Genomic DNA, 27438 nt, shown 5'->3' with positions numbered 1-27438 from the left:
CTTGCATAATGGTGCTGCCAGCAGCATGTTGAATAACGCATTCGTTTTCTCAATCTAGAACGCCGCACCACTCGTGCTCTTTCCGATGGTTCTGAAAGACTCAGGGTGGATGCCCAGGGCGAGGGTATCGAAGCGGTCTACCCCCATGCTCTGTAATCACGTCAGTACACTTCTCTCAAATTCAGATGCTGGGATTTACTCACATCCAAATCCACCTTCCCCGTAAACCAAAACCCAAGCACGACAACCACATACGTGAAAATCAAAATACTCCCCTTGAAGTAATTCGACTTGCCCTCACCCACGACCCAGCCCATCAGGAACACACTCAAGATCACGCAGACCATATCCCACTGCGGAAAGATCAGCGAGAAAGAGTGGCTGAGAATCTCGCCGCGGGGAATGAAGTTGGAGTATATGGCGCTGAAGAGCACCAAGCAGGGGACCTGGAGTAGGATCACTTGCAGGGCGTAACTCGATCCGATCTCCATGGATAGAGCGACATTGCCGTTCATGGCGAAGCTGATGGCGTTCAAGAATTCGGTCGTGTTGGGCACGAGGGAGAAGAGTGTGATGCCGAGGAACTTCTCTGGGATGCCGGGTACGGATGATAGCACGACGTCGACAGTGTCGACAAGAATCTCAGCGATGATGGCGTAGGCAACCGTCGCGACCATGAGGATGATAGCAGACTTCGTCCTGGACCAATTCGGAGCATCGTGACCTCCATGACCACCAGCTGGCTCTTCCGGTGCAGCAGCAGGCTTCCCAGTAGCTGGATCCGGAGGTAAGTCGCGATCGTGATGCAGCTGAGCCTTCGCATCTTTGTGACCTTTCGATGGATCCCTGTATGACTGGTGACGAGATGCAGTAGGACTTCCAGCGGTTGTAGCCATGACACTGGCGCGGCGCGGAGCCTTTGTCGCATCTCTTGCTGCAACCGTGGCGGCGGTAGCTGCCATCTCGGCTACCTGCTGTACCAGAGCGCGGTTGTCCTCAGCACTCAGGCCATGGATCCTGACGTTGCTGGAAGAAATCGTATCGTTGCCGGCACTCTTTGGCGGGACGATGTGTGGCGCGACTCCCTCGGCGTTTGCGTCAGTGGTGTCCTTCTTGACCTTGTCTGTTCCGGAGTGCTGCACGACGCCAGCTTGCTTCAAGCTGGTGTTCAGGATACGCTTGTACATTTGACTCGATCTTATGTCCTCGCGTGCCAGCGTGCCCTGTGCAGACTTGGTGGCACCGCTGTGGGTATTACCTTCGGCGCCGACAACAGTGAAAGGTGCGTGCGTATGATTAGCAGAAAGCGCGGCATGATCACCCTTCCACTCCTTCTTCTCGTGCTCTGGCTCGTTGTTCCAGATGATCGCAGCATGTGTGCGCAGTGTGAATAGCAGGCCGACCACGTACGATAAAAACAGGCATACCGAGCAAATGTAGATGTACGGCTGCACCGCCTCGGTCCAGAACTTGTCGTTGATGTCAGGCACTTGAGCAAAGTAGCATCTTCGACAGTCGCGCTCATTCTGATGATGTCCGTAGCTGGCGCATTGACGACAGTTCAGGATGTGCGTGCCGTAGAATTGGTGGAAAAGGGTAGGGCCGAAAGCGCTAATGACAGCGAACAGCAACATCGTCGAAGTGACGCCTGCAGACTTGACGTTAAAGCGCTGCGTCTTTCGCTTGATGGCGCCAAAGCACATGGACAGTCCAGGCAAGAACAGTATTCCAGCAAATATTGAGCCAATGATGCTTCCCTCAACAAGTTGAGACTTGCCCTCGTCCAGTGCCACGCAGTACAGGAAGACCTCGACGATCGTGCTGAAGAATGCATTGATGGTCGCTCCGACACCCATTGAAGACTGCGCTGAGATTGATGCAACAGCTTGACCGATGAAGTATGCAAGTGGAATGATCGAAGCCAGAGCGACCACGAAGACGAAGCCGGGCTGTGTGATCCACACTCTGATGCCGAGGGCTTTGTACAGCACAAAGTAGTCGAGGATGGCGAAGAACACAATGCCTAGCAGATTGATGAGGAAGATGTTGGTACCATCGATGGTGTACTTCCAGTACTTGGTCCCTACCGCTCGGTATGTGCATAGCAAGATGACACTGTCGCTGCTGCCCCGGGGCTGTGATGGGACACGTTGGTAGTGGCTGTCAGTGTGGAAACTCATGGCAAGCGGATGGCGTCGTAAGTGGTAGAACAGAAGCAGCGTCACTTTGCCCATGGGTATCGTGAAGACGAAGAACCAGCAGATGCCACTGACGATGAACAGAAAAGGCGTGATGAGGAAGTAAAAGGACAGGAAGAAGATCACACGGCCGAGGTTCCACTTGCCACGACCGAACAGACGCTTCTTCGTCCTGCTGCGGGCACGACGTGCGATGGAGCCTTCTCTTCGTTGACGACCAAGAAGGCTGTCGGTCTCGTTGTTGTCGAGGTCTGGCTCTTCCTCTCGCCGGCGGCCGATGATCGAACGGTTGATGTCGGTCGGTCCGAAGATAAGGCGGCCTTCTTCGATGTCTCCAGCTTGCCATTGCTCGTACTCTGCAATGTCTCTGCCTTCACCTTCGTCTTCGTGGAGGTATGCTTCGTCCCGCTCCAGCTTGACGTACATGCCGAATGGGTAGAAGAGGTAGTGTGCCAGGTTGATCATCACACGACCATACTCCTGGCAGCCAGAGCCCTCGGGTTGAACCAGAGCGAAGGTCATACACACAACACCGCCAATAGCAGTGATGAGTGACAGCCACCAGCCGCAGGTGAGCGTCCACAAGCCATTGAAGATCCACAGCCACCGACTGACGTTGCCACCAGGAGCACTATGTATGTCTCCCTCAGCATTCCGTTGCACAGAGCGGCTTTTCTTGTACAGCGCTGGCTTCCATATTCTGATACCAAACGGATGTGTTTCGTTGATCGCTTCTTGCCTATCCTTGAGTGTGAAGCTTTCCGCGTCACTCAGGTCAGCATCGTCTTCGTCTGCATCGGGCGTTTCTGCTTCTTCCTCCTCTTCCTCTCCACCTTGCAGCGTCTCTTCCGAGCTCGGTTCTTGGTCTCCAGACAACTCTCGTCTGATCACAGATGCAGGTGTAGGTGCAGCATCTGTCCCTGTTGACTGTGTTGCTTGCTCGCGATCGTCGCTTTCCACTCTCGACAAGGCCGGCGGCTGTGCTGTAGGTCGTCTTCGTAATGTGCTCTCTCGCCGTCTTAGCTGGCGCTCGCGTTGTTCCCGCTCACGCTCTCTGTCTCGTGTGGCTGCAGTCGACTCTCGTCGTTGCCGAAGGGCTTCCTCTTCAATTTCGCTCGCATCATCGTCGACGGAGAAGATCTCGCCACGGAAGGGTATCTGGGATGGTTTCCGTACAGTGCCCGGTCGCTTGGGCGTCTGCTGTCCAAGTGTCTGGGCCTGTGTTTGGGTATGGGAGCGGCCTCCACCAGACGTTGTGGAGGAACCCTGCACTGTGCCTGGGGTGCATTAGCCAACAACGAACAGCCTCCCAAGCAGCAATCAGTAGATAAGCATACCGTAATTCAGTCTTGGTCTGTTCCGTCGCTCGGTGCCATCAGACTGCAAGCTGCCTTGGCTGGCTTGCATGCTGCTGTAGCTCTGTTGCTGCGACTCGCCCGGCCGGCTTGGGTTGCTCATGCCGAACGACGACGTTGAGGTTCGCCTCGTGGAGGGGGCGGTGTTGGTTGTGGAATGCTGGGCGTAGTCGATGGTGTCGACGGCGGGGATGCGAGGAGTGTTTTCTCGACCACTGCCTGCAGCTGGTCGGTCGGTGTTGTCGTCGGCCATGACTTTTTGAGGCGTCCAAGCTTTAGCAATAACAAAACCGTCTTAGCACGCAACGTATGGCTGGGCAGACTGTTGATAGACTTCGAAGGCGATCTACAGCCAAGTATGGGCCATACAGCTCTTATCGCGAGCAGCAACAGATGGGACTATGCTGCATCTCTTGCCGACAACGAGCACGTGCAGGGAGTGGGAATCATATAATAGGCATCGATGATTATGCAGCAGGGAGAGATGTCGCGTCTGGCAGGCGGAGATGGGTTTCGAAGGTACGCAGCTCTGACCGGACGGCTGTACCAGAGGTGGGAGATGATGGATATGGGGATTTGGTTGAATGCAGCTATAGCAGTGGTTGTAGTATAGTTTGCGATGCAAGCTCCGCGTCAATCTTGATAGCAAGCTTGCTCGCATCCCGTCATCTGCCACACCCACACCCATGACGGCAGGAATTAACTCCTACTTGGTTTTTTCGACTTCCGCAATATTGCGCCCTGCGGCCTTGTATTTCTCGCCGACTATTCGATCGTCTGCCTTATGTCTTCCCTCGATGTTTGTAGGTTACTCGTTGTCGCGAGTTGTCGTAAGTTGTCATAAGTTGTCGTAAGTTACTGTAAGATATCGTAACCTCGATATATTTAATCGTAGTGTCTATATATTAGTATCTATATATCGTAGTTTCTTACCTATCCTAAAGAATCGAATTCTAGAGACGTAAGTAATAGCTTATTAGATTCTAAGTAAGTCCTGCCTAAGTATTACTTACTATTCCGAAATGCTAAATGTCGAGCTTCAATATAAAGTAAGATTTAGCTAAAGAGCTATTATCTATTAGGTAGTCTTCGATTAAAATATTAGTTAGAAAATATTATTTTATCTTTCTAAATTTTTTTAGATCTAGGATTTTTCGCTATAACTTATAGAAACCTATATAATAATTAACATAAAGCACTAGTGAGCTAGAAACACTAGTGAGCTAGGGATTTCGTCTTGGCACGACTAACTCGTTTTCTTTATTAACCGTTTTTACTACTATTAAATAGAGAACTAGTAAACTTAATACTCATATCTGATTTAGAATTATTCTCTTTGTCTTCCTAGTATATTCGTACGTTATAGCCAGTCCGACCGTAGTTACTATACCGCCGTCTACTTAGCTAGCCCTCTTTTGTACCCTCTAGCCTATAACTCTTCTTTATCTATTCTATAGCCTTTAACGACTAGACGACTACCTATAACGAGCTAACTCTATACTCTAAGACTCCGCCGTACTAGAGACGCTTTTATTTACGAGATCGGCGCTTTATAAGAGTCTTAACTTATTGTTTAAGCTTAGAGTTACGAGCTCTAAGAAGCGTATTCTCTTATAGTATTACTTTACCGCCTTTTATAAGCTAAGAGGAGCTATTATAAGCTGTTTTGGAGTTATATAGTATAGCGTCGTATATAAGCTTAGATTACGACGTAAACTACTTTAAATTACTCGGAGTTTAAGACTACTATGATGTCGTCTAAGGCGGGGGTAGTCCTAGCAGGGTTCGTAGGCGTATATTAGGGCGATTAAGTACTACTTACGCGTTAATAGGAACTTACCCTATAGCCTTAAAGGCCTTCTTATAGTTTGACGCCGTAAACACGTCGAAAAACGCGTCTTTAAACGCCGGAAGGAAGGTTTCTTTATTAATATAGAAGACGCGCTAACGCGCTAAGTCCCGTAGACGTTATAAGTACTTTAGCTTTAACGGCGTAAAATAAACTACGTTAAGAGGCTATAGGATATACGACGAATACGCTAGTATATAGAGCGTAAGGATCTTATAGTCTAGATAGTAGTCCTTAAAACCCTAGTTTAAATAGCTCTTATAGCTATCTAAAATATAGACGCGCCCTTTATAGATAATAAAGGGCGGGGTAAAGTAGCTAGCGGTATAGATACTCTAAATAACTATAACCTACTCTCTATTACTAGGCTAAGTAGCCGTAGGGCGAGAGCGTTGTTCTAAGCTTATAACGACTTTTATAGAGCTAATTATACCTATTTAAAAGCCCGTCTTATCGAAGTTATAGATATCCTCGTTATATACGCTATATATTAAGATGTAGTATCTTAAAGGGAGTTAACAATTAGGAAGTGATCTAGTAGCCTAAAGTATCTACGATGACTTAGCTTATAGGGAGATACCTTCTCTCCCCTTTAGCTTAGATAGACATCTAATATAATCAACATATTAGTTCCTAATATATTGCTATATACTCGTGCTATTAGTTAGTTAAAGATTGATCTCTTCCTCTACTCCGCTACTATCTACCCGTACCTATTTAACAAGTTATAAGCCCGGGTTTATATAGGAATAAGAGCAACCTATATTAGTATAGGTTACTTATATCCCTTACTATCGTAGTAGAAAATATCTAGGAATTAGAAGTCTACTCCGTCTATCCTATTAAGGAGCTTAGATTAATACTAAGTAATAGGTAACCTAGACAAGGACTCTATACGGCTTACTTAAAGCCAATACCTTAAAGATACTCTATAGGTAGAACTTTATCGAGATACTATTAAGAAGGACTTTAAGTAAGTTATCTAAAGCTCTGCTAGGAGAGACAGACCTATGTCCTAGCTCTAAGACTTTATACCGCTCCTTCTTTACTTTACTAAGTAGGCCTTAGTATCTATACCTACGAACTTTCCTATTCTATACTAGAAGCCTTAGTAGGATCCAAGCTACTACTTTAGAATATACGCACCTTGTTTTATTACATCTAATCTAGTATAGATTTATACTAAGAGAAGATAGAGGAGAAGGGAGGCAAAATCCTAATTCTTAGGCGGGATAATTAGAAGAGATAGTTCAACCTTTAGAGATATAAGATAGAGAGCCAATTAGCATTCTTTATAATTAATGACCTAATAGAAGTGTCTTTTAATAACATTAAGGGCAAGACTCTAAAACTCTAAGAAGAGGCTATAACTAAAGAGATCCTTAATACGCTAATATAGACAAGACATAATATAGTGTACAACTTTAGTATTTTTAGTAGGATTATAGAAGAAGATGAATTTGAGCTTAAGGGCTTATATAAATCTAGAAGAGCTACTAAGAAGTAGGTGTATCTCTAGAACAAGTATAGCTAGGTGCTACTAACCTATATATATAAGTTCACAAAGCAATTTGTGACCTTTAAGATAAGTAAAGAGTTCACTATTAGATCTATATAGACATACCTAGTTCCTCTTAGAGAAAGGATTGCTAATGTTGACCTAGAGAGTTAGTATTATAGGAAAGCTAATGTGAGGATGACCTAGCTCTTAAGCTCACTACTACCTAACTACTATATAGCTAGGGTATAAGAACCTTAGCGAGTATAAATCTGAGATATAGAAAAGCTACCTAAGAAAACTCTAAATATAAAGCTAAGCGCTAAGCCGGCGGTATATTCGGATAAGAACGTTATATCCTCCCCTACTAGACCCTAACACACCTATGTCAGCCTAAGGCGGCCAGCCTAATCGCCTATATACTTAAATCGATAACAAAAGAGATCCTAAAGCTTTAGCTTCCTTCGTCGTAGCTTCCTAGCCTACGACCCTTTAGCTTACTTTACTCCGTATATATAACTACCTTACGCGGCTTAACTCTACTACCTAAGCTTACTACGAGCTTACTGACCCCGTTAGGTAACCTCGCCGCGAGCTTCTTACGTATGTTCGCGCCTTCCTATATCGTTAGAAGCTCGTAGTATTAGGTAGCTCGTATAGAACGTAAGTATAAAAGTACGCTCTTATTCTAAATCAATCTGACTACGAACATTATCCTTCAAGCTTACTAAGTCTTTAATAACCTCTTCGCCCTTTAGTAGCTTCTTCCTTAACCTTCTTTAGCCTTAGCTAACTTATTCTTAATTAGATTAAGGTATATAAGCCGCGCCGCGGTATCGGCGTTAACGTAGTAATACTAACGTATTTTAGACTCCTTTCTTCCTTATAGCTTACTATAGCTCCTATCCCGCGCTCTCCTTAAGGCGAGGAGTTAATAGCTTAGATAGACGCCCTTACCGTCACCTATACTTCGGCCGTATCTAATAACTTCCCGCGGCTCCCCGTTTGTACTAAGACGCGCCTTCCGGGTATACCTACCGGATAGTTAGCCGGTTAGTAGACTCGGCTCTACGCCTTCTAGTTTAAAGTCTAGTTCTCTCGCGACGTTATTAAGCTAGACGATCAGATCGCGCTATAGTTAGCCTATATCGCGCGCTAGTATCTAAGGATCGACGGAGGATCTAGATTCTTTAAGATAATTTATATACTCCCTTCGCGCTATAGCCGCTTCTAGTTTAGCGGCGTTCTAAAGCTAGTAGCCGCGTTAGACTCCGACTTTAACGTCTTCAAAGAGGTCCCTAAGGGCGGTATTCTAAGGTAGCCTATCGCTTATAGACCGTATACCGTATAAACTAGGCTAGCGGCGATTGTCTTTAGCTACTATAGCGGCCGCTCTAGATCTACGCGATACGTATAAAGCTACCGTTCTAAGGGCGATACCGAGCGTCCGCTAGGAATCTTTACTAAGTACTAGTAACTTAGCCTACTAAGTAGTAAGCTAGAGAAATGCGACTAGGAGGATCCTAAGCCTAATACTATAGGCGACTTTACCTTTATCGAGCGCGGCGGCTATACTAATTATTTCTAGACTAGTAAGTACTCTACCTACGACCGTAGCCGGTCTCGTACTAAGTTTAGCTATACTAAGCGGTCTTCCCGGTTAAAGGACTCTAAGCGCCTAGTTACCTCTAGTAAGGTAGCTAACTTCTCTAATCTTCCCTAGGCCTACGATATCACTTAGGTTACGGAGTCTAGTTAGTTCTAGAATACTAAGTTTAAGTATTATAATCTAGCTTAGATTAACGCCCCGACCCTAGCTATATATAGTCTAGTCTTCTAGGTTAGTCGTAAGCCTTATACTACCCGCGACGCCGCTAGCCGCCTAAAGGCCGCGTTAAAGGCTAACTTGGCTTACGTCCGCGCCTTTATTCGCGAGAACGCCGAGACTAATACGAATAGACCTAGCTAGGAGGAGAACACCTTAGATAAGGAGGACGACGGCTTGTTCGTATTACTAACTAAGCCTAGTAAGTCCGCTAGTATACCTAAGGTGCCTAGGAAGCCTCCTAGTAAGAAGCCCGTGTCTTTAGCTAGTAAGAAGCCCGCGGCCTTAGCTAAGAAGTCGGCTCCTAGGACTCGGCGTAGCCCTCGGTAGATATCGCCGCGCTATACCCTAGACCGTAACGAGCCGTAGGAGGGTCTAAGCGATACCTCCGACTACATTAGGTAGCTCCGCGAGATTCCGGTATAGACGCCTCTCCTAGAAGACTCTAAGGGTAAGGGCGAGGCGGTCGTAACCTCGCCTACGGTCTACGGTCGTATAGCTAGTCCTCCCGTTCTTCTAGTAGCTAAGCGGTTTAGGCGGTTAATCGCGACTAGACGTACTTTATAATTCGGCTCGATTACCGAGAGGCCGAGAGGGGCTATAGTTCTATCTAGCTCCTTAGCTCGTTCGCCTATACCGATAATAGAGGATGATAATAGAGAGGATCTAGAGGTAGTACCTAGTAATTTCCGGTTCCTAGGTTAGAAGTAAGGCTCTAAGAGCCTAGATAATAATAAGCCCGAGGCTACTTTATAATTTAGTACTACGTTCTTGTTTTATACGAGCGATAGGTAGCCGAGTAGCCTAACTTAAGAGTACTATAGACTAACAACCCTAATTAATAATTCTTACGACCTAACTCCCTTAGCGCCGCTTCGGTAACTAGGCTTACTCCTATAGTTTCTTCTTCGTTATCCGCTACCTTAGTCCCTTTAGGCGAGCGGTCTTAGCTACTACCTCGGCTTCTTAAAGTAGCTACTACGATAGGTTAGCTTATCTAACCCCCGGGTCTACTAAGTCCGGTATATCTATATCTAAAAGGCTATTAGCCGCTTTAGGTTCGGCTATAACTTCGTCCGCTACGCTTAATCTAAGTAATGTTCCCTAAGGTAGGGCTGACTCTTTTTCGTCGGCCTAGGGATAGAGCGTCGAGCTAAACACTTCAATCTCCCTAACCGGTATCTCCTACGGGACCTTAGCGGGTTTAGCTAGGGTAGGGATAGCTTCCTAAGGACTTTCTTATTATAGAGGCTAACGATCTTCCTAAGTGTCCTTCTCGAGTAGTAGGGAATATACCTAATCTTACTCCTTGCCTACTCTTCTTAACTCAATCTAATAAGATCGCCTTTAAGACCTAAGTGCTTTAGCTAAAGTCTTTTGCTCGCTTCTTTTCCTCTAAGCATTCTTCGTAACTCTTAGGTCTCGCTAAACTTGCTCTAGTAAGTCAACTTCTCTTCTTTAACCTTCCTCCCCTACTAAGAACCCTCGCGCTCCTACGTAAGGTTAGCTACGTTCTTTCGTAGTCTAGAGTTCAACTTGTTTCTTTAACTACTTAGCCTCCGGTATAGTCAAAAGGTCCTTTAGATTAAGACTCGTGTCTTGACTAGTGCCTAGAACTTCCTTAAGTTCTAGCTTATCTTCTAAAATACTAGACCTATCTAGAAGTCTCCTAGCTAGATATAGATACTAGAATTTAGCTAGATCCTTACGTACGGCTAATATAAGCCTATTCCTATAGACGAGATGCCTTAGAATCCTACCCGTAGGGGTCTAAAGTATATACGTCCCTAGGAAGCTCGCTTTACGGATCTTATAGGGTCTAAAGTACTTAGCTTCTAGCTTACGCGGATCTAGGTTTATTGGTAAGACCTATTCTCCGACTTTACGTCTTAGCTATACCTCCGGCGGAAGCAACTTTAGACTTATTAGGTTCCTAGTCTAAGCCCGAGAAAGTAGTCTTTTATTTACGAGCTAACGCGTATAGCGGACGCGGACGATACGCTTCCTATAGTCGTTAACTAAGACATTCTTAGCTCGTAGCTCGTTCTCGTCTTCTAGGATTCGTAGGTATTAGCTATATATAAGGTAGAAGGGGCTAAGGTAGGTTATTATATACTAGCGGTATCTAGTATAGTAGATCGCTTTAGGTAGAAAGGTATCCTATAGCCTAATATCGTTACCGATATATAGCTTCGTTAGTATCGATCCTAGTATACCGTTTAGGTTTTCTACCTTCCTATTCGTTATAGGATAATATAGGGATACTAGACGATAATTAGCCTTAAACTGCTTTATTAGGTAGCTTATAACCCTACTTAGGAAGTTCTTACTTTTATCTTAGAGGAGCTCGCGGGGTGGCCCGTAGTCCTAATAGATTCTCTCGTATAGGAATACTATAGTCGCTTTAGTATCCGTACGCGGAACGGCCTAAGCGACTAGCTAACTCGTAGCGTAATCTATCGCCGTAATAATATACTCGTTCCCTAGTAGACTCTTCGGTAAAGGCCCTACGACATTAATCGCCTATCTCTCGAAGGGCCGAAGCTTATCGTTAACCTAGTAAAACCGCGGCTCGCGTGTTTTAGGCTTATTAGGCTTCTTTTTCTACGTTAGCTAGTATCTAGGGTAGGATTCGATGAACTTTCGTACGTCCTTTCTTATACTAGGCTACTAGGCTCTTATCTCGAGCTAACCTATTAGTCCGGGCGCCGTAAAGTGTCCGTATCGCTAGTATACGTAGTTTACTAGATCAAGACGCTAGGTTAGTATAAGGAAAGGCGCTATTTCTATTACGGGTAGTAATCTATAAGACGATAGTATAGGGTTACCGTAAAACAAGCGTTATTCGGTAAGGCTACGAAAGAGAAGCGTAAAGCGCGCGAGATATATAAGGAAGCGCTAAGGCGCGTAACGTTACGGTAGTAGTAAACCGTAATAGTACCCCCCCTTTAGATCGCTATTCGTCCTCGGACGGCTCTATCTCTATAGTAGTGTATCTACGAAAACTATATTATCCTCTAGTCTACCTTGTTTAGCTTAAGCATCCTCTAAACTCTTAATATCCTCCTTACTATCGATTACTATATCCGTCGGGCGGCTAAGCTAGTACGGCTATATAGAGGCTTAGGGTATATAGCGACATCCTTGTTCTAACGCTTATTATAGAGACTTCTATCCGTTATTATCTTTATAGAAGTAGGTATACGCGGTTCTATAGTAGCCCTAGCGTATTAAGTATCCGAGCCTATATCTATAGCGTTTGTTTCTATAGAGCTTTATAGGTTAACTATAGGCGTGTCGAACTCTATCGTACTTGTATTAAGTCTTATCGAGCGGCGTAACGTCCTTACTTATAGCTTAGACGCCGTTACGGGTGTATTAGTTTACGGTATAACTACCGGTATAGACGTACTCGCGTTCTCCGTAGGTAACTACCTAGACTTAGTATAAGATCGTAGTATACTAGTAACTCGGTCCTTATTAGGTACCTAGTCGTACGGCGGCTTAAAGTCGGCGGGTATAGACTTCGTCGGAAAGTTGTAGTAGAAGTCTATAACAGAGGCGGCTACTCCTACTAATACTTCTAGTAGCTCCTAGCTCGGCTCACGGTATCCTTTCTACTTTACTAGGTACTTATACTCGTCTTACTTCGGTAGTAAGTATTTTAGTAGTCTTCCCTTTAGCTTAAAATATTTCCTATTAAGTATATCCTCTACGAAGTACTCTTCGGATATTTCGCTGTCGTCGTTACGGGTAATCTCGATTAGAGGCGGCGGTACTAGGATCTATCTAGGTTCGGGGTCATTAGTAGCTAGTTATAGGAGCGAGGCGTAGAAAGTGTTATAGAGATTGCCTAACTAATTAGGTATTATAACGCGGTAAGCATTTTGATACGGGAGTGCTACGGTGATCTCGTACGGCCCTACGTTCTTAATATCGAGCTTCTTAGACGGGCGTATAGTTGACTAGTTAGTAGTATTAATATAAACTTCGTCGCCAATATTATAATTCGGAGGTAGCTAGCAATATACGTTTATAAAATCTACTTATAACGCTTAGGCCAATATAATTTCTTGCCTTAGATATACGTATATCTAGTTTATACGCTTAGCAAACGTATTCGTAGATTCTATATCGAGTCGTTACTTATAGGGCATAAGCTTTATAGGGGTAGTTAGACTAGTATCCGTAAATTCTAGATTACGACCGGTATTAGCGTAGAAGGGTAATACTCTAGTAGTAGCTAATATATAATTATTAGTAGTAAACTCGGTAGGTAGTAACTAATTAACCTAATCATCTTAGGCGTAGTTAATGTAGGCCCTAAGATAACGTTCTATAACCTTATTCGTGTTTTTAGACTATCTATCGGATTCTAGGTAAAAGGCCGTCGACAGTCGTTATTAAATACTAAGTAGGGAGCAAACTCGTCTCTAGAACGTAGACGTCTACTAGGAGCCCCGATCCGAGACGATGCTCTTAGGAATACTATAACGTACGAAGATATAGATAGATAGATAGATTATTTATTCGCCTATTTTAGTGCCCTATGGCCTATATAGGTCTCTCGCTATTTAGGTCTATTTGTATAGGTAGGAAACCCGATTAACGGATAAAAACCTCCTCGTCTTTACCCTCCTCGTTCTTTCCTGTCTTGTCCTTTCGTTCTCCTTCCTTTAGGGTACGCTAGTGTTATAGTTGTTACCCTATAACTACCTTGCCCGTAACCCTAGTAATGTCCTCCTCTCGATTCCCTTTCTCCCTTCTGTTTCCCCGGCTCTTCTCTCTCTCTCTCCCTCCTCTCTATCCACCTTTCCGTTTCTACTACTAGGGAGAACTGCTCTAGGTAGTCCTCGTTAGGGGTCTATCTTATTACTCTCCTTATATCTTGTCTATCCTAGATGATGGCCTAGTATTGCCTATCTCTTGCCTTCGCCCTCTACTAGCTTCTCCTTTTTACCTACTTAGTACAGTTTAGTACTATATGCTCCGGGTTTTAGGATAGATAGCTATAGGGGTAACGTTTAGAATCGTATCCTAGGACTCTTCTTTAGTATAAGTATACTCTTAGCCCAATGTGCTTAGAGCGAATCTAGATAGCTATGCTTGCTTCCGCCCTCTTTAGGTCTTTGTAGATAAGGTAGTTATACCTCCCGAAGGTCCTAGCCGCTAGTAGGGCTCCTAGCCTCACCGGTTTTTAGTTCTAACGCGTTTCCTATAGGTGACCTACGATCCTTTCTACTTAGCTTTGCTTCTTTTTCCCTTTGTCCCCTATGTTAGCTTGCTCCCTTAGAGCTTCTCTCTGTTTAAGGGCTGCTAGGATTTCCTATAATGTTTTTAGGTCTGCTTCCTTCTATAGGATTATGTGTGGCCGGTTAGGTCTTCTCCTCCTCTCCTACTAGGTTCTTATCCTTTAAGTAGCTACTTAGATAGTTCCCTAGGCTAGGTATACTGATGTATTCTCTACGTATTGACACCTTATGCCCTAGAGGTACTCCCTAATAGGGGCTGTACCTAATTCCATTTCTATTGTCCTATAAGGGGTTGACTTATATGCCCCTAGTACTCTCTTTAGGTAGGCTACCTACGCTCTGTTAAGGGGGTCCTTAATTCTCTTTGGGATGTGTTTTTCCGCTACCTAAATTGCTACTCTATATAGTATTACGGGCTTGACAATAGCCTTATACATAGTCTAGGCCTTTATGAAGGTCGCCCCCTAGGTTAACGTAGTGAGTCTCTCGATTAATTGTCTATTAGTGTCCGCTCTCGCTTACGCCTTCTTTACTTATAGTCCCTAGCTAAGTTTCGGGTCTAGCTATATCCTAAGGACTCTAAGTTCCCTTATAGGATAGGTCTCGAACCCCTGGATTTTTACTAGTGCTACTAAGTTGTGTTTTGTCTTTACCTTACTAAAATAGCTAAGTTAGTACTTATTCGGTACGAATTTTGCCCTATACTCTCTTACCTACTTTTCGTATTGTCTATGTCTCTCCTCTAGAATTGCGCAGTTTTCCTCTATAGACCCCGACTACGCTAGGATATTTATATTATCTATAAACCCCGATACTAAGGTGTTTACTGTTTCTAGGAGTAGGGTCAGGCCGGCTATAAAGAGGAGGAACAGAATTGGGGAGAGTGTAGAGCCCTATAGGATGCCCGTATTCGTAATTAGGGTCTACGGGGCTTTAAAGGACCCTAGGAGGATCTAGGTTGTTCTGTCCTTAAGGAATGACTATATAAAGTGTACTATCTAGGCTAGGATACTTTTTATTCTAAGGATATATAGGAGCCTTACGTAGGACACGTTGTCGAAAGCCCCTAATATATCTAGTAAAAGTAGTAAGGCTACCTTGTTATTACTATAGTGCTAGATATGTCTGATTTGCTCTATAATCAGTTCGACTGCTATAAGGGTAGATCTCTTTTGTCTCCCCCCTATTTACGTTACCGGGAGGAGGTTGTGTTCTTCTACTATTCCGGTGAGCCTTATAGCTACGACCTTCTCTAGGAGCTTCCCTAGTATATTTAGTAATGCAATTGGTCTATATAACTTCAACTTAGTATAGTCTTCCTTTTAGGGTTTCCTTAGGACGTAAGTTAGTGATTGTCTAAAGGCCTTTAGGCAATACCCCTACTTTATACACTAGGTAAAGATTGGCGTAAGTACTAGAGTAATGAGGCTACTACTAGCTTTTAGGTAACAGTTAGGGATCTTGTCTAGGCCTAGGGCTTTGTTGCCCTTTAGTTTCTTAATAATATTTCCGATCTCTATAGTAGATACTTACTAGTTAGCCTCCCTTAGCGGAGGAATGTATATTCCTAGGATGTTACTTAGGTCTGCCTCTACCTAAGTCCTAAAGAAGTGGTCTACGAATGCTTTCGCTTTCCCTATCGGAGTGGTTTGCGTTTCCCCGTCTTAGTCCTATATTAAGGGAAACTAGGGCGGGGAGTTTCGTTCCTCGTCTAGTTTCCTAGCCTATTCTACTAGTCTCTAGATTTGTTCCGGGTGTTCTATAATCATCCCTACAGTTGACCTCTACTCCTACGTCTTGTCTCTTCTAATCTACGCCTTCTTTGCTTTATACGCGTTGTTATAGGCTTCCTAGTTTACTTAGGTGCGTCGTTACTCCTATCTCCTTCTTACTCTCCTTGCCTCCTTGACTTTAGCTATATACTCTAGTGTCTAGTATAGCTTCTAGTATAGCGACCATCTCTTCTTAGGTATATAGGCCTAGGCTGCCCTTTGTATAGCTTCTATTAGCTGCTCTACTACTTGGTTAATCTCCTCCGTTATATATATATTATTAATGTTCACCTGTTCTAGTTCGCCTTCTAGCCGCTACTATACTAGTGTCTACTCGGCCTACTTCTAGTAGAGCCTCCTCTTAGGTTCCCTCTCCTCCTTAACTATAAGTTAGATGTCGGTTTAGATTAGATAGTGGTCTAATAAGGACTCTAGTTAGTCATTAACTATATAGCTTTCTACCCGTCGTATTAAGGCGTAGGACATAAAGTATAGGTCTAGCGTACTAGAACTGTTGTTTCTAGCCTAAGTTTCTGTTCCCTTTAGCGTGATCAAGTCCATTTAGGCTGTTTCTATCTGACTAATAAGCCTCCCTACTAAGAAGTGGTATACTAGGGTAAAGTCCGATCCCTACCTTAGGTAGTAGAGGTTAAAATCTCCTATTACGATGTTGTGGTTTTGTTAGTCTATTACTTCCGGGAGCCTTCCTAGCGTATATAGTTATATGCTGCTTCTAGACTCTAGAGGTAGGTTATATACGCTATGGATTAGGACCTAGCCTTAAGTTGTTTTAAGCTATACTATAGTAATATCCCTATCGGTTCTCGGCTAGGCCTACTAGTCCTCTACTAGTACCTTCTTACTGACCTAGATATAAGTTCGTGGGACTCCCTCGGTTCTATTTATTACTACGTAGTATCTCGGGTCTCGTATAGTTAATAGAATCCTAGAGTGTAGGTTGATCTATAGTTCCTATATTGCTATAATGTGGTGTTCCTCCGGGTCTAAGGCTTGTAGAAAGCTCCTTTAGACCTTGTCTTTACTTCTATTCACATTATACTAAATAATTAATAGTCTGTTAGTATAAGGCATTAGGACATGTTTGTGTCTAGGTCCGTTTGGTCTTACTATTAGTCTTGCTATTAGTTTTCCCGTCCCTCCTCCTATTCTTCCCTTTAGGGTTAGCTCCCTATCATTTGGTTGATTCTCATTTGTCTATTGCTCTGCGCTGCCTTATATAAGAACGTTAGTCTCCCTATTACTAGCACTATTTGTAGCTCCTCTTATAGCCGGGGTCTCTTATTCGGGTAGGTAGTTCTCTCTAGTTGTTTCTGTTCACCTACTAGGAACCTAGTTAGTGTTATTACCCTTGCTTCACGCGCTCTCTACTAGGCTAATAGTCTAACTAGGTATTAGTTTGACTATACCGGGTGTTTTCTCCTATATACTACGTATCTTATGTCCTCCTTCCGTTTTTGGCACTCTTAGGTCGCGTGATTACTAGTATAGTATAAGTAGACTAGTGTGGCTTTGCTACACTTTGGGACAATATGTCCGTACTATTAACAGTCAAAATATTGAAGGATTCTATAGTTGCTCTAATAGATTTCTATATCTAGCCTCTTAAAGTCCTAGTACAACCCTTAGTCTAAGACCTTGTTCGCTTGCTCTAGTATTATAACCTATAAGATTAGCGAGGAGGCCCTCTTGCCCTCCTCTATCTTCTTCTTGACCTACGCTGTCTTTATGATCTATAGTCCTAGTACTATTACCTAGTTTTGCCTCTAGAGGTTTAGTATATCCCTTTATATATCAAAGGTTTGTAGGACCCTATACGCAATTACTATATACTGTTAATAGGAGACTTTCGCTATACTCCCGATCTTCAGTGTCTACTCCTTATTTATTTCGAGGGCCTTCTTGTCCTATACGTATACTATAAACAGCTTGACCCCTTTATTATCTACCCTTGCCCCTACTATTCCCTTTACTCCGATCTTCTCGACTATCTCCCTCCCGGTCATCTTTCCTATCTCTTCCTTCTCTTTCTAGTCCGTAATATAGACTCGTAGTACTATACTTTAAGGGGGGGGTAGATTGGCTCGCGATTATTGCCTAGGTCGTTAGGCCCTAGGTCTGTCTTAGGTCTCTTTAAGGGTTGTTTCTTACGTTTCGTGTTGCTACCTCGATTGCTATGTTAATCGTAGTGCTTGTTTGTCGTTTAAGCGCCTTTAGTTCCCCGAGTAGTTCGCTTATTACTCCTTTTAGTACTCTCTCCGGAAACCTCCCTTCTTCTACCGCTACTATCTCTTCCGCCTTCTTATAGAGCGTCCTCTACTCGTCTCCCCCTTGCTCTCGGTCGTCTACTACCGTCGTCGTTGCCATTTTTCCTCCGGACGTTCGATAGCTATATAGTCCGTATTCTAATTCTACTTCCGTACGAAGATATAGCGGATAAAGATATATACGGTATATAGGGCGTCTATCTATAGTACTAGGATTAGGTGTCTCTCCTTAGTAAGCCTATCCGTAACTATAAGGACGTTCTTATACGTTTGTCTATCGGTTAAGCTCTTACTTACGGGCAAATCTATAACAAAGTTAATAGCGATATCCTCCTATACTCTAAAGAGTACCGGTAATAGTATAAGGAGGCCCTAATACTACTGATTTGACGGAACCGTTGTTCTATATATAACACAATTACGGACGAATCTCTTAATCGTTTATACTATACGTAGCTAGCGGTAGTATCTACTAATCAACTCGAATGTCTTTTTACGGCCGGGATACCTAGCCGCGGGTATGTCGTAGAAACGTTTCGTGATTAGAGTACGAAGTTCTACTACGCTAGTAACTTCTAGGACAAATAAGCTATATCCTTAGTAGGCGTTCTTTATATAGATTATGCTATCTTCTACTTTAGACGTACGATCGTCGATCTTATATTTATATAATAGGGGTACCTACTAGTTCTAGGATAGCTATTATATAGTAGCCTAAACGGTCTCTTCGTTATATAGAGCCTTAACTTATATAAGTAAATCCTACTATACTACCTACTACGCTACCTCCCCCTCCCGTAGCTCGCTTGAATTAAGCTTAATATTGAGGCGAGCGGGCGGTAGGATTACCTAGCTCTAATACTATAGACGTGGATCGCTTAGATCTAACGGTAGATCTTACGATCGTCTAGTAAGGCTATTAGGCTTTATACCCTATATACCTAGACGATAGGTAATTTTAAATACGAACTATACTAGGAACTATACCTAGCGTGCCTACCGTCTATTAAGTTGTTTCGTACTTATAAAGTATTCTAGGTTCTTGTAATCGGAGTAGATAATAACGGGATTGTTATCTATATCCTTCGTATTCTCGAAATCGGTATCTATATTATTATCTAAGTTAACAGTAAGCTTAGGTCTCTATTCTCCGAAGGCGAGGACGATAGCTAATAGTTCTTTATTATAAATCTCGTAGTTATACTCCTATAGTAACATCTTCTTAGACATATATACTACCGGTCTCTAGACGTCTCCGTATTTCTATAAAATTACTACCGTAGTAACGAAATCTAAGGCATCTGTTTCGACTATAGTTTCTAACCCTAGTACGAAGTGTACGAGTACCGTATCCGTTAAGAATGCATCTTTTAATCCTTAGAAGACTACTTCGTATTCTATTGTCTAAACGAATAGTATCGGCTTACTATTCTTACTAGTCTTTATTAAATTCGTAAGGGGTATATAGATTTTAGAGAAGTTCTATATAAACCTTCGATAGAAGTTTCCGAACCTAAGGAATACTTATATATGCCTTAGGTATATTAGAGTAAGCTAGTTCTTGACTACGTCGACCTTTTCCGGGTCTATACGGATACCGTCGACTCCTATAATAATACTAAGATACTTCGTCTCTGTTTAGTAGAACTCGTATTTGTCGATATCTAATTATAGGCCGGCTTTACGTATACGCTATAGTACTTTACGTACGTATTATATATATTCCTCGAATATATCGCTAAAGATTAGGATATTATTTAGGTATACTAAACAGAAGTTATCGAGATACTCCCTAAGCGTATCATTAATATATAATTAGAATGTTCCTAGAGTATTATATAGGCCGAAAGGCATTACTATATACTCGAATTGACTATAGCGAGTACTAAACGTAGTTTTCTATTCGTAGCCCTCCGTAATACAAATACGGTTAAAGGTAGAGATAATATCGAGTTTAGTAAAGTACTTCTTCCTATTTAGGCGGTTTAGCGTTTCTTAGAATAGCGGTATTAGGTATCTACTTTTGATCGTAAGGGTATTAAGAGCTCTAGAGTCGATATAGACCCGTAGACCGCCGCCTAGTTTATGTATAATTAGTACTAGTATAGAAGCCGGGCTCGTACTTCGTTATATCGCTCTAGATTCTAGCTAATTATCGACCTACTTCTTAATTACCTTATTCTCGCGAGACGATATTACGTATAGCCGCTTAAAAGGAGGTGACTTAGTTTTGTCTTTAAGGTGTATTTTATAGTCTTTACTAGGGCGGTGAGGTAGGATCTATAATATATCCTAACGGTTAAAACAGTCCTTAAAATTGTACAGTTCCTAGAGTAAGTAGACCTTAGTATCTTAGTCCTTATCTTTACTATTTATAGATCTGTCGAAGTCGCTGTTCACTATTATTATATATACTGTCAAGGGGTTTACTAACTACACCGTTCGAAGGTTTATAGCGTAGAGCCTAGTAGGATCGAAGTCTTACCTAGTCGCTACTATTACGTAGGCTCGTAATAGGTTAGCGTAGTACTTCTAACTAGGTAGTATAATCTACATTATATAGACTTCCGCTCCTTTCTTACGAGCTAGTTTTACTACGTAAGCCGCGGAGATATTTACGATATCGATCTCTAGTTCTAGTTCGATAACTCGTTACTTTTGTTTCGTATATCGGTACGGTCGCTTTAACGTCTTAACGCCGTCTACCGGTAACGGTTATCGAGTATATATACGGAAGTCATCCTCTTCGTCCTCGAACGTCGTATAGAACTATAGTTAGGGTATATACTTAGGTAACGATAGCGTAGGAGCGGTAACTTCGTCGGGATTATCTTCTACTATCGGCGGTTAATAATTGCCTAATAGTACTAGCGTAGCTAGATAGTTAATAGACTATACTATTAGGTACGTATTAGACCTCTAGTTTGCCTTATAGGTATACTCATTCAAATAATTCATTATTATAATGCCCTTCTCCTATTATATCTCTAGTTCGTAGTCTACAAACTAACTAGAGCCGAGTACGGTGTTATACTTTAGTAATTCTACTAGATAGTAGCTAAGGATTTCGACGTAGCCGCCGACATTAAAAGGAAAGTACGTAGACTCGGTAATAAGCTCGTTAGCGGAGCCGCTATTAGCTAGTCCTAATTAAAGAGGTTCTTCCTAGAGTCGAGGAAGATTATATATACGAGCGTATACAGAATTTATATACTAAGAGGTAGCACTATAATTAAGGAAGGCAAGAGCTTGATTACTATCTATACTACTAGGCATTATAAGGTAAGGGGATACTCTCGGCCTTAGTACCCCTCGTATAATAGGCGGTATTAGAGAGCCTACTAATATACGTAAAGCGTACTCTAGTCCTTATATTACCGCATCTCGCTATATTTCCTTCTTAGTATTATGTTCGTAAGTAGGACTAACGGTTGTCGTACTTAAGCGTTAGTCTAGCTATTTCGCTATTACTAAGGGTTAGCCGGTATCTATATTATAGAGCTAGTATTCGCGCGCGGCGGAGGGCGCTTATACTACTTAATAGGGTAGTCTAGCGAGTATAAGTTATAGTCTATACGGCCGTAGCGGATATAACCGCCTACTACGATAATACTAGCCTTCTCCTTAGGCTCGAGCTTTTTAAGTTCCTTAAATTCGCGCGATATCTAAGCGTATAGCTTAAGGCCTAAACCTTAGGCTACGCCGGGCGCGGTAGGTATAGTACCGTTACTACCGCTAGTACTACGAGGTAGTCGTAGTATAGCTAGGGTCTTTGACTTTAGGCGCTCGAACTTAGCTTCGAGCTTATAGTATAGGTCGACTAAGTCTTCGCAGTCTTCGGTCTCTATAGGCAGTGCCTCTATATATTTGTAGTTAAGCTTACCCTCGAGTAGGCGGTAATTAGTCTTAGCTAATAAGTCGTATAAGTTACGCTATTCGTCGTACTTAGCGATAAAGATAGAAAATCACTCGTTCTTACCCTACTATAAGACCTAGAGCTTCTAGAAGGCCTTGCCTACGACGTCCTTCTTACTATACCGATCGATAAGGAATTAGATTATCCTATTAATAGACTTAAAGGGGTTAACGCAATTACGCTTAGTACGCTTAGAGGGTACTCGCGGATTGTATAGCTAGTACGGGTACCCGTCGAGGTAGTTAAGGATATAGCGTAGTCCGTCCTCGATAGTCTAGAACTATATTACGGATAGCTTAATCTCTAGCTAGTCGAGCTAACGGTTAAAGTTTATATTCTTATTGTCGAACTTACTTCCTAGGTCCTTAACTAACTTATTAGTATATATAATATTAACGGAGGGTTTGATAGTAGTGAACTAGCTAACGGCGGTATTGCTAGTTACCCTAGAAGTACTACTAGGTATGCCCTAGCGTTCTCGTCGTAAGGAGTTACGGCGTAGGTAACGGCGTAGTCGACTATTATCTCTACCCTTATCGTTATTAGAGTTGTCTCCGTCGTTATCGCTACTACCTCTACTACCTCCTCGTCGGGTGCCTCTACCTATACGGTCCTACTAAGTAGGAGGCGTAGGTAATCGTAAAACACCGTTACGACGAGGGGAGTAGACGCGGACCTAACGACTACGGTTATTATTATTATTACCGTTAGTACCGCTAGTATCGCTAGTACCGTTCGTGTCCTTAGCTACTAGCTAAGCCTTTAGCTCTACTACCTCCTTATTTAGAGCCTAATTACGCTTAGATAGGGCTTTGATGTCCTTAGGTAATATACCTATCTACGACTCCTCGACCTATCCGAAGAGCGTATCGTTATCCTATCGGAGGCGCTAATTAGCTTCCTTAAGGTCTTGTATCTAACTCTTATACTTCTAGTATTTATTAAAGTAGAATATAAAGAGGCCCTTAACATCCTTATCCTTTTCGAGTTAACTAAGACTCTCGGATACGATATTACGTTCCTTCTTTATATCGGCGTACTTACGCTATATAACCTTATTAGCCTTCTTTAGGGACTCGACCTAGTTGAAAAGTATAATAAAGTCTAACTATATCTAGCGAACGAGGTGAAACATAATCTCCGGGTATACTATAGTACGAGTCGCGAACTCGGCTAGGCTCTTAATAGTAGTATACTCTAAGGCGATTACCTACTCCTTAGGTTAGCGTATATTATTAGTTTTACTATCTTATATAGATATATTACCTCTTGACTCTATAATCTTATACACCTTGATTCTTCCTTCTTCTAAGATCTATTCTTCGTCGAGGAATTATACGAAGTTAATAGGGTCGGAGGTTAAGGTAAACTACTATTCTTTAGGTAGTGGATCCTTCTCGATCTCTTATTATTCGGCGGCGAATACGTTCGAGTCGTCGTCGGAAGGGAAGGCACCTAGGGCGGTATCGGTACCTAGGTTATCGAGTGTCTACGTTTTAGTAGATACGGTTAGGAAAAGCTTAGCGCGTACGAGCGACTAACGCTTATACTTACTAAGATCTAGATAAAGAGGTTACTTAGGCAAGAGCACCTCGTTAGTAGTACTACCGGGTATAGCTATATGATACTATTACGTAGTAGATAAGACTACTCTCTTAGTAGGTATATAAGGGCCCTATAAGAGTAGGGAGGCGCGCGTTTTACGCGAACGAGAGAGGTGATCTATTAACTTAACTAGTACGCTTATTTACGCGACTATAGTTATTATTAGTACGCCTATACGCGCGACTCTACGGTTAGGAACTATAGTGAACTTGACCTGCCTTAACGCGTTTTACGTAAAGGAGAGAGGTGATCTATTAACTTAACTAATACGCTTATTTACGCGACTATAGTTATTATTAGTACAGTTTGATTATAACTACTAGCCTAACTAGATAGACCGCTTATAAGACCGAACAAACTATTACGGGTAGTGATCTATAAGACGATAGTATAGGGTTACCGTAAAATAAGCGTTGTTCGGTAAGGCTACGAAAGAGAAGCGCGAAGCGTACGAGATATATAAGGAAGCGCTAAGGCGCGCGACGTTACGGTAGTAGTAAACCGTAATAGTTCCCTTATCGTCTAGAAGAATAAAGCCTAATCTAGGTTCCTTAGACTCGTCGATCGGTAGGAGTAGCTCGAATTCCTCTTCTCGTACCTTAATTAAGCTCTCGAGGTAGAGACCGTAAGTTAGTATCTATCCCGTTAACTTGAACTACCTTATTAGTTTAGGGAACAAGTCGGTCTCGTTAGCTTTAAATCTTATAGCTACGAGTTACTTAACCGGCTAAGCTAGGTTAGTAGGTCCTTCTCTAATAAAGTTAGGCTAACGGGAGAGCGTATCGGGAACGATCGCCTCTTCTCCCTTATAATACCTAATATCTAAGTTATATTACTAAAACTCTTAAGCCTATCGTACGATCCTCTTACTCTAGCCCTTAGTACTATTAAGATACCTAAGCGACTAGTAATCGGTTAGGATCGTAACCGTATAGCTATTTTCTACGTAGTTATCCTAGGTTCGGAGGGCTTCCTTAATTACTAGGCCCTCCTTTTCGTAGATTAGGTAATTTAGCTCGGCTCCCTAAAGCTTCCTTCTAGAGAAGGCTATAGGGTATAGCTAGTTATTAGCTTCTATTTGATAGAGAGTAGCGCCTATAGCCTATTTAGATATATTAGTCTTAATCGTAAAGGGCTTCTTAGGGTTAGGCGGGATTAGTATAGGCCCTAAGGTTAGCGCGAGCTTTAGGCTCTTAAAAGCGTATACGTACTAGGCGTTCTATCGTACTAGGCGACGCTTTTTCCGCCTAAGGGACTCGTCGCTTTCCTTAAGAAGATCTAAGAGGGGTACTACGAGTTTCGCGAAGCCCTTAATAAAGCGGCGGTAGTAGTCTACGAGGCTAAGGAACTGCCTAATCTACTATATATTAGAGGCGTAGGCTAACTATTAATCGCGTCGATCTTGTCTTATAGTAGCCTAATCGAATTCTTCTCGATCTAATGCCCGTAGAAGGTGACAAACTTGACTCAAATATCGTACTTCTTAGGGGAGTAGAATAGTTTAGCTTTCTTTAGGCGGTCAAAGACCTCCTTTAGGTCTTTTTCGTGCTATTCCTTAGAGTCTAAGAAGACCAGGATGTTGTCGAGGTACACGACGACCTTCTTCTAAAGCAGATCTCTTAGGATCTCGTTTATTATAGACTAAAACGAGGCTAGGGCGTTTGTTAGCCTAAAGGGTATAACGAGGAACTCGTACTTCCTAATCCTAGTATTAAAGGTAGTCTTATACGTATCGGCTAAGTCGATTAGTAGCTACTAGTACCCTAAGACTAGGTCTAGTTTACTAAAGTATTTAGCCTTCGCGACCATATCTAGGTACTTCTAGATACGTAGGAGGGGGAAGCCGTTTTTAGTAGTTTACTAGGGATCCCTAGGGTAGGGACGAGACCTTAATTAGTCCGCGATCAAGGAGTATCTAGATCTAGCGAGCCTATTCTTAAAGCTAACTAGGGCTTAGACGGTATACGGGCTAGTTAATAGGTCGAGCGTTACTAGTAGGGATAGTATAGTCGAAAGCTCTCTTCCGTAGGAGTCTAGCCGGGAGCTAAGCTCTCTAGATCTCTAGGAAGAGATTAACTAACGTCTAGAAGACCTAGTTACCTACCTACGGTAGCTAAGACTCGTCGTCTAGGTCCTCTACTATAGCTATAAGGCGTTCGTATACCTTATCTAAGCCGTACTCCTCGAAGTCGATATTAACTAGGGCATTATTAGGGAGTCGCCTAAGCGAGTAGAAGAGCTAGGGTCCTTCGTGTCGTATAGCGAAGTCTACTAAACATATAGAGTTGAACATTTCTAGCTCGCCTTCGTCGTCCTTTAGGTCGAACACCTTAGAGTACGACCTAATCGTATAGTACCGGCTACGCCGGTCCCGTAGTCTAGTAGAGCTAGACTACTAGTTTACGTTAGGGTTGACTTCCTAGAACTACTTAAGGCCTAGGATAAGGTCAAATCCTTCTATATCGATAACTCTAGCGGGGACTATGTCCTACTAGGTACTAATCTAATATAGTAGAAGGACACCCTAAGTAGAAATGATCTCCTTACCGTTTAGGAGGACGATCCTTATTAGCGGTAAGTCCCTAAAAAGCGATCGAGGGAGTTGCTTCGATTTTCGGGCTAAGAGGTATACTTTAGAGGCTATATAGTATAGGGTAACCTTAGCCTAAACCTTATTAGGTCCTAGGCGGGCATCGATAGTAAAGAGCCCTCCGCCTATCGCTATTAGCCTCTCTATCGTATAGTCGACCTCCTCTTTAGTCTCCGACTCGGGTTCTTTAGATAAAGACAATGCCCTATCCTCTTCTACTTATATCTACTAAGCCTTACCCTTAGTAGCTAGGATCGTCCTATCCTAGTAGGATTCTCTAGGTAGGGGTATAGAGGCGTCTAATAATCCTAAGTACGTCTACCTCGATTAAGACGTCTTAGGCTCTATTTTTTAGCTTAGAGTAGTCGCGCGCGAAGTGGCCTATCTTGCTATAGTTATAGTATCCGTCTAAGCGCCCGGAGGGGCCTCTACGATTGCCTCGCCCGCGTCTACGTCCGCCGCGGCCTCTACCGCGGCCTCTACCGCGCGCCGAGCTACCTAAGTCGCTCCGGAGAGCTATAAAGGCTTTAGTGTCCCCGTCTACAAACTTCTCGACGGCTAATATTATTACGGCTAGCTTCTAGTCTCTTCCGCGGCTAAGATAGAGTCGCTAGTCGGCTATAATAGCCTACTAGAAGTAGACGCGGATACTCGTATTAGTCGCTTAGAAGTTACGATTGTCTAGTTTAGCTAGTATATCGGGCTTTAGGCCGGCTAAAAACTTGCGTAGGTAGGTAAAGTTATCTAGTAGGGGAGTTATACGGCTCCTAGTTAGCCTAAGCGACCTAATAAAGGTCCTAATACTCCTAGTTTAACGGGTAGTCTCCTACTTACGCTAGATCTGCTCCTAATAGTCTAGGTCGACTATAAAGTTAGAGATCTACGTAATTATATTGTCGAAATCGCCGTGCCTAAGATAAGGGGGCTTTAGGCGCGTTTCTTTAATAGCTTTAAACTATAACTAGTTAAAGCCGCTATAGACGAAGCTACTAACAAGCTCTAGTTTCTCTAGGTCGGAAAGGCGTCGTTTAACAATCTATTTCTTATTTAGGCTAATCTAGGCTCTAATAGACAATATCTAGTTAAGGTACTCGTCGTCCTAAGCGTTAGACTTTAGGACAGGGGGATCCCCTATCCTAGGCGCCTTGCCTCTACTAGCTAGCTCGTTATATAGGCCGAAGTTATCTTCGTCTAGGTAGTCCGCCCTATCTATCTCCGGGTTGCTATCGCGGTTAGGGCGGCGGACGACCGAGTAGCTAGGGGTATAGCCTAAGTAGCCCTAAAGGTACCGTT

General features: G+C 43.1%; 1 protein-coding gene across 1 annotated transcript; it reads right to left on the bottom strand.

Annotated features, from left to right (window-relative positions):
• Positions 1 to 54: 54 nt before the first annotated feature.
• CLAFUR5_10188 (Low affinity vacuolar monovalent cation/H(+) antiporter) lies at positions 55 to 3806 on the bottom strand (the record flags this gene model as incomplete). Its single annotated transcript, XM_047909336.1, has 3 exons — positions 55 to 150; positions 204 to 3475; positions 3536 to 3806. The coding sequence occupies 3 exons, from the start codon at positions 3804 to 3806 to the stop codon at positions 55 to 57; spliced, it is 3639 nt and encodes a 1212-aa protein (XP_047764537.1).
• Positions 3807 to 27438: the final 23632 nt, after the last annotated feature.

Source organism: Fulvia fulva, chromosome 7, assembly GCF_020509005.1.
Source record: "Fulvia fulva chromosome 7, complete sequence".
Lineage (NCBI taxonomy): Eukaryota > Fungi > Ascomycota > Dothideomycetes > Mycosphaerellales > Mycosphaerellaceae > Fulvia > Fulvia fulva.
This window is presented reverse-complemented; position numbering and strand designations above follow the sequence as displayed.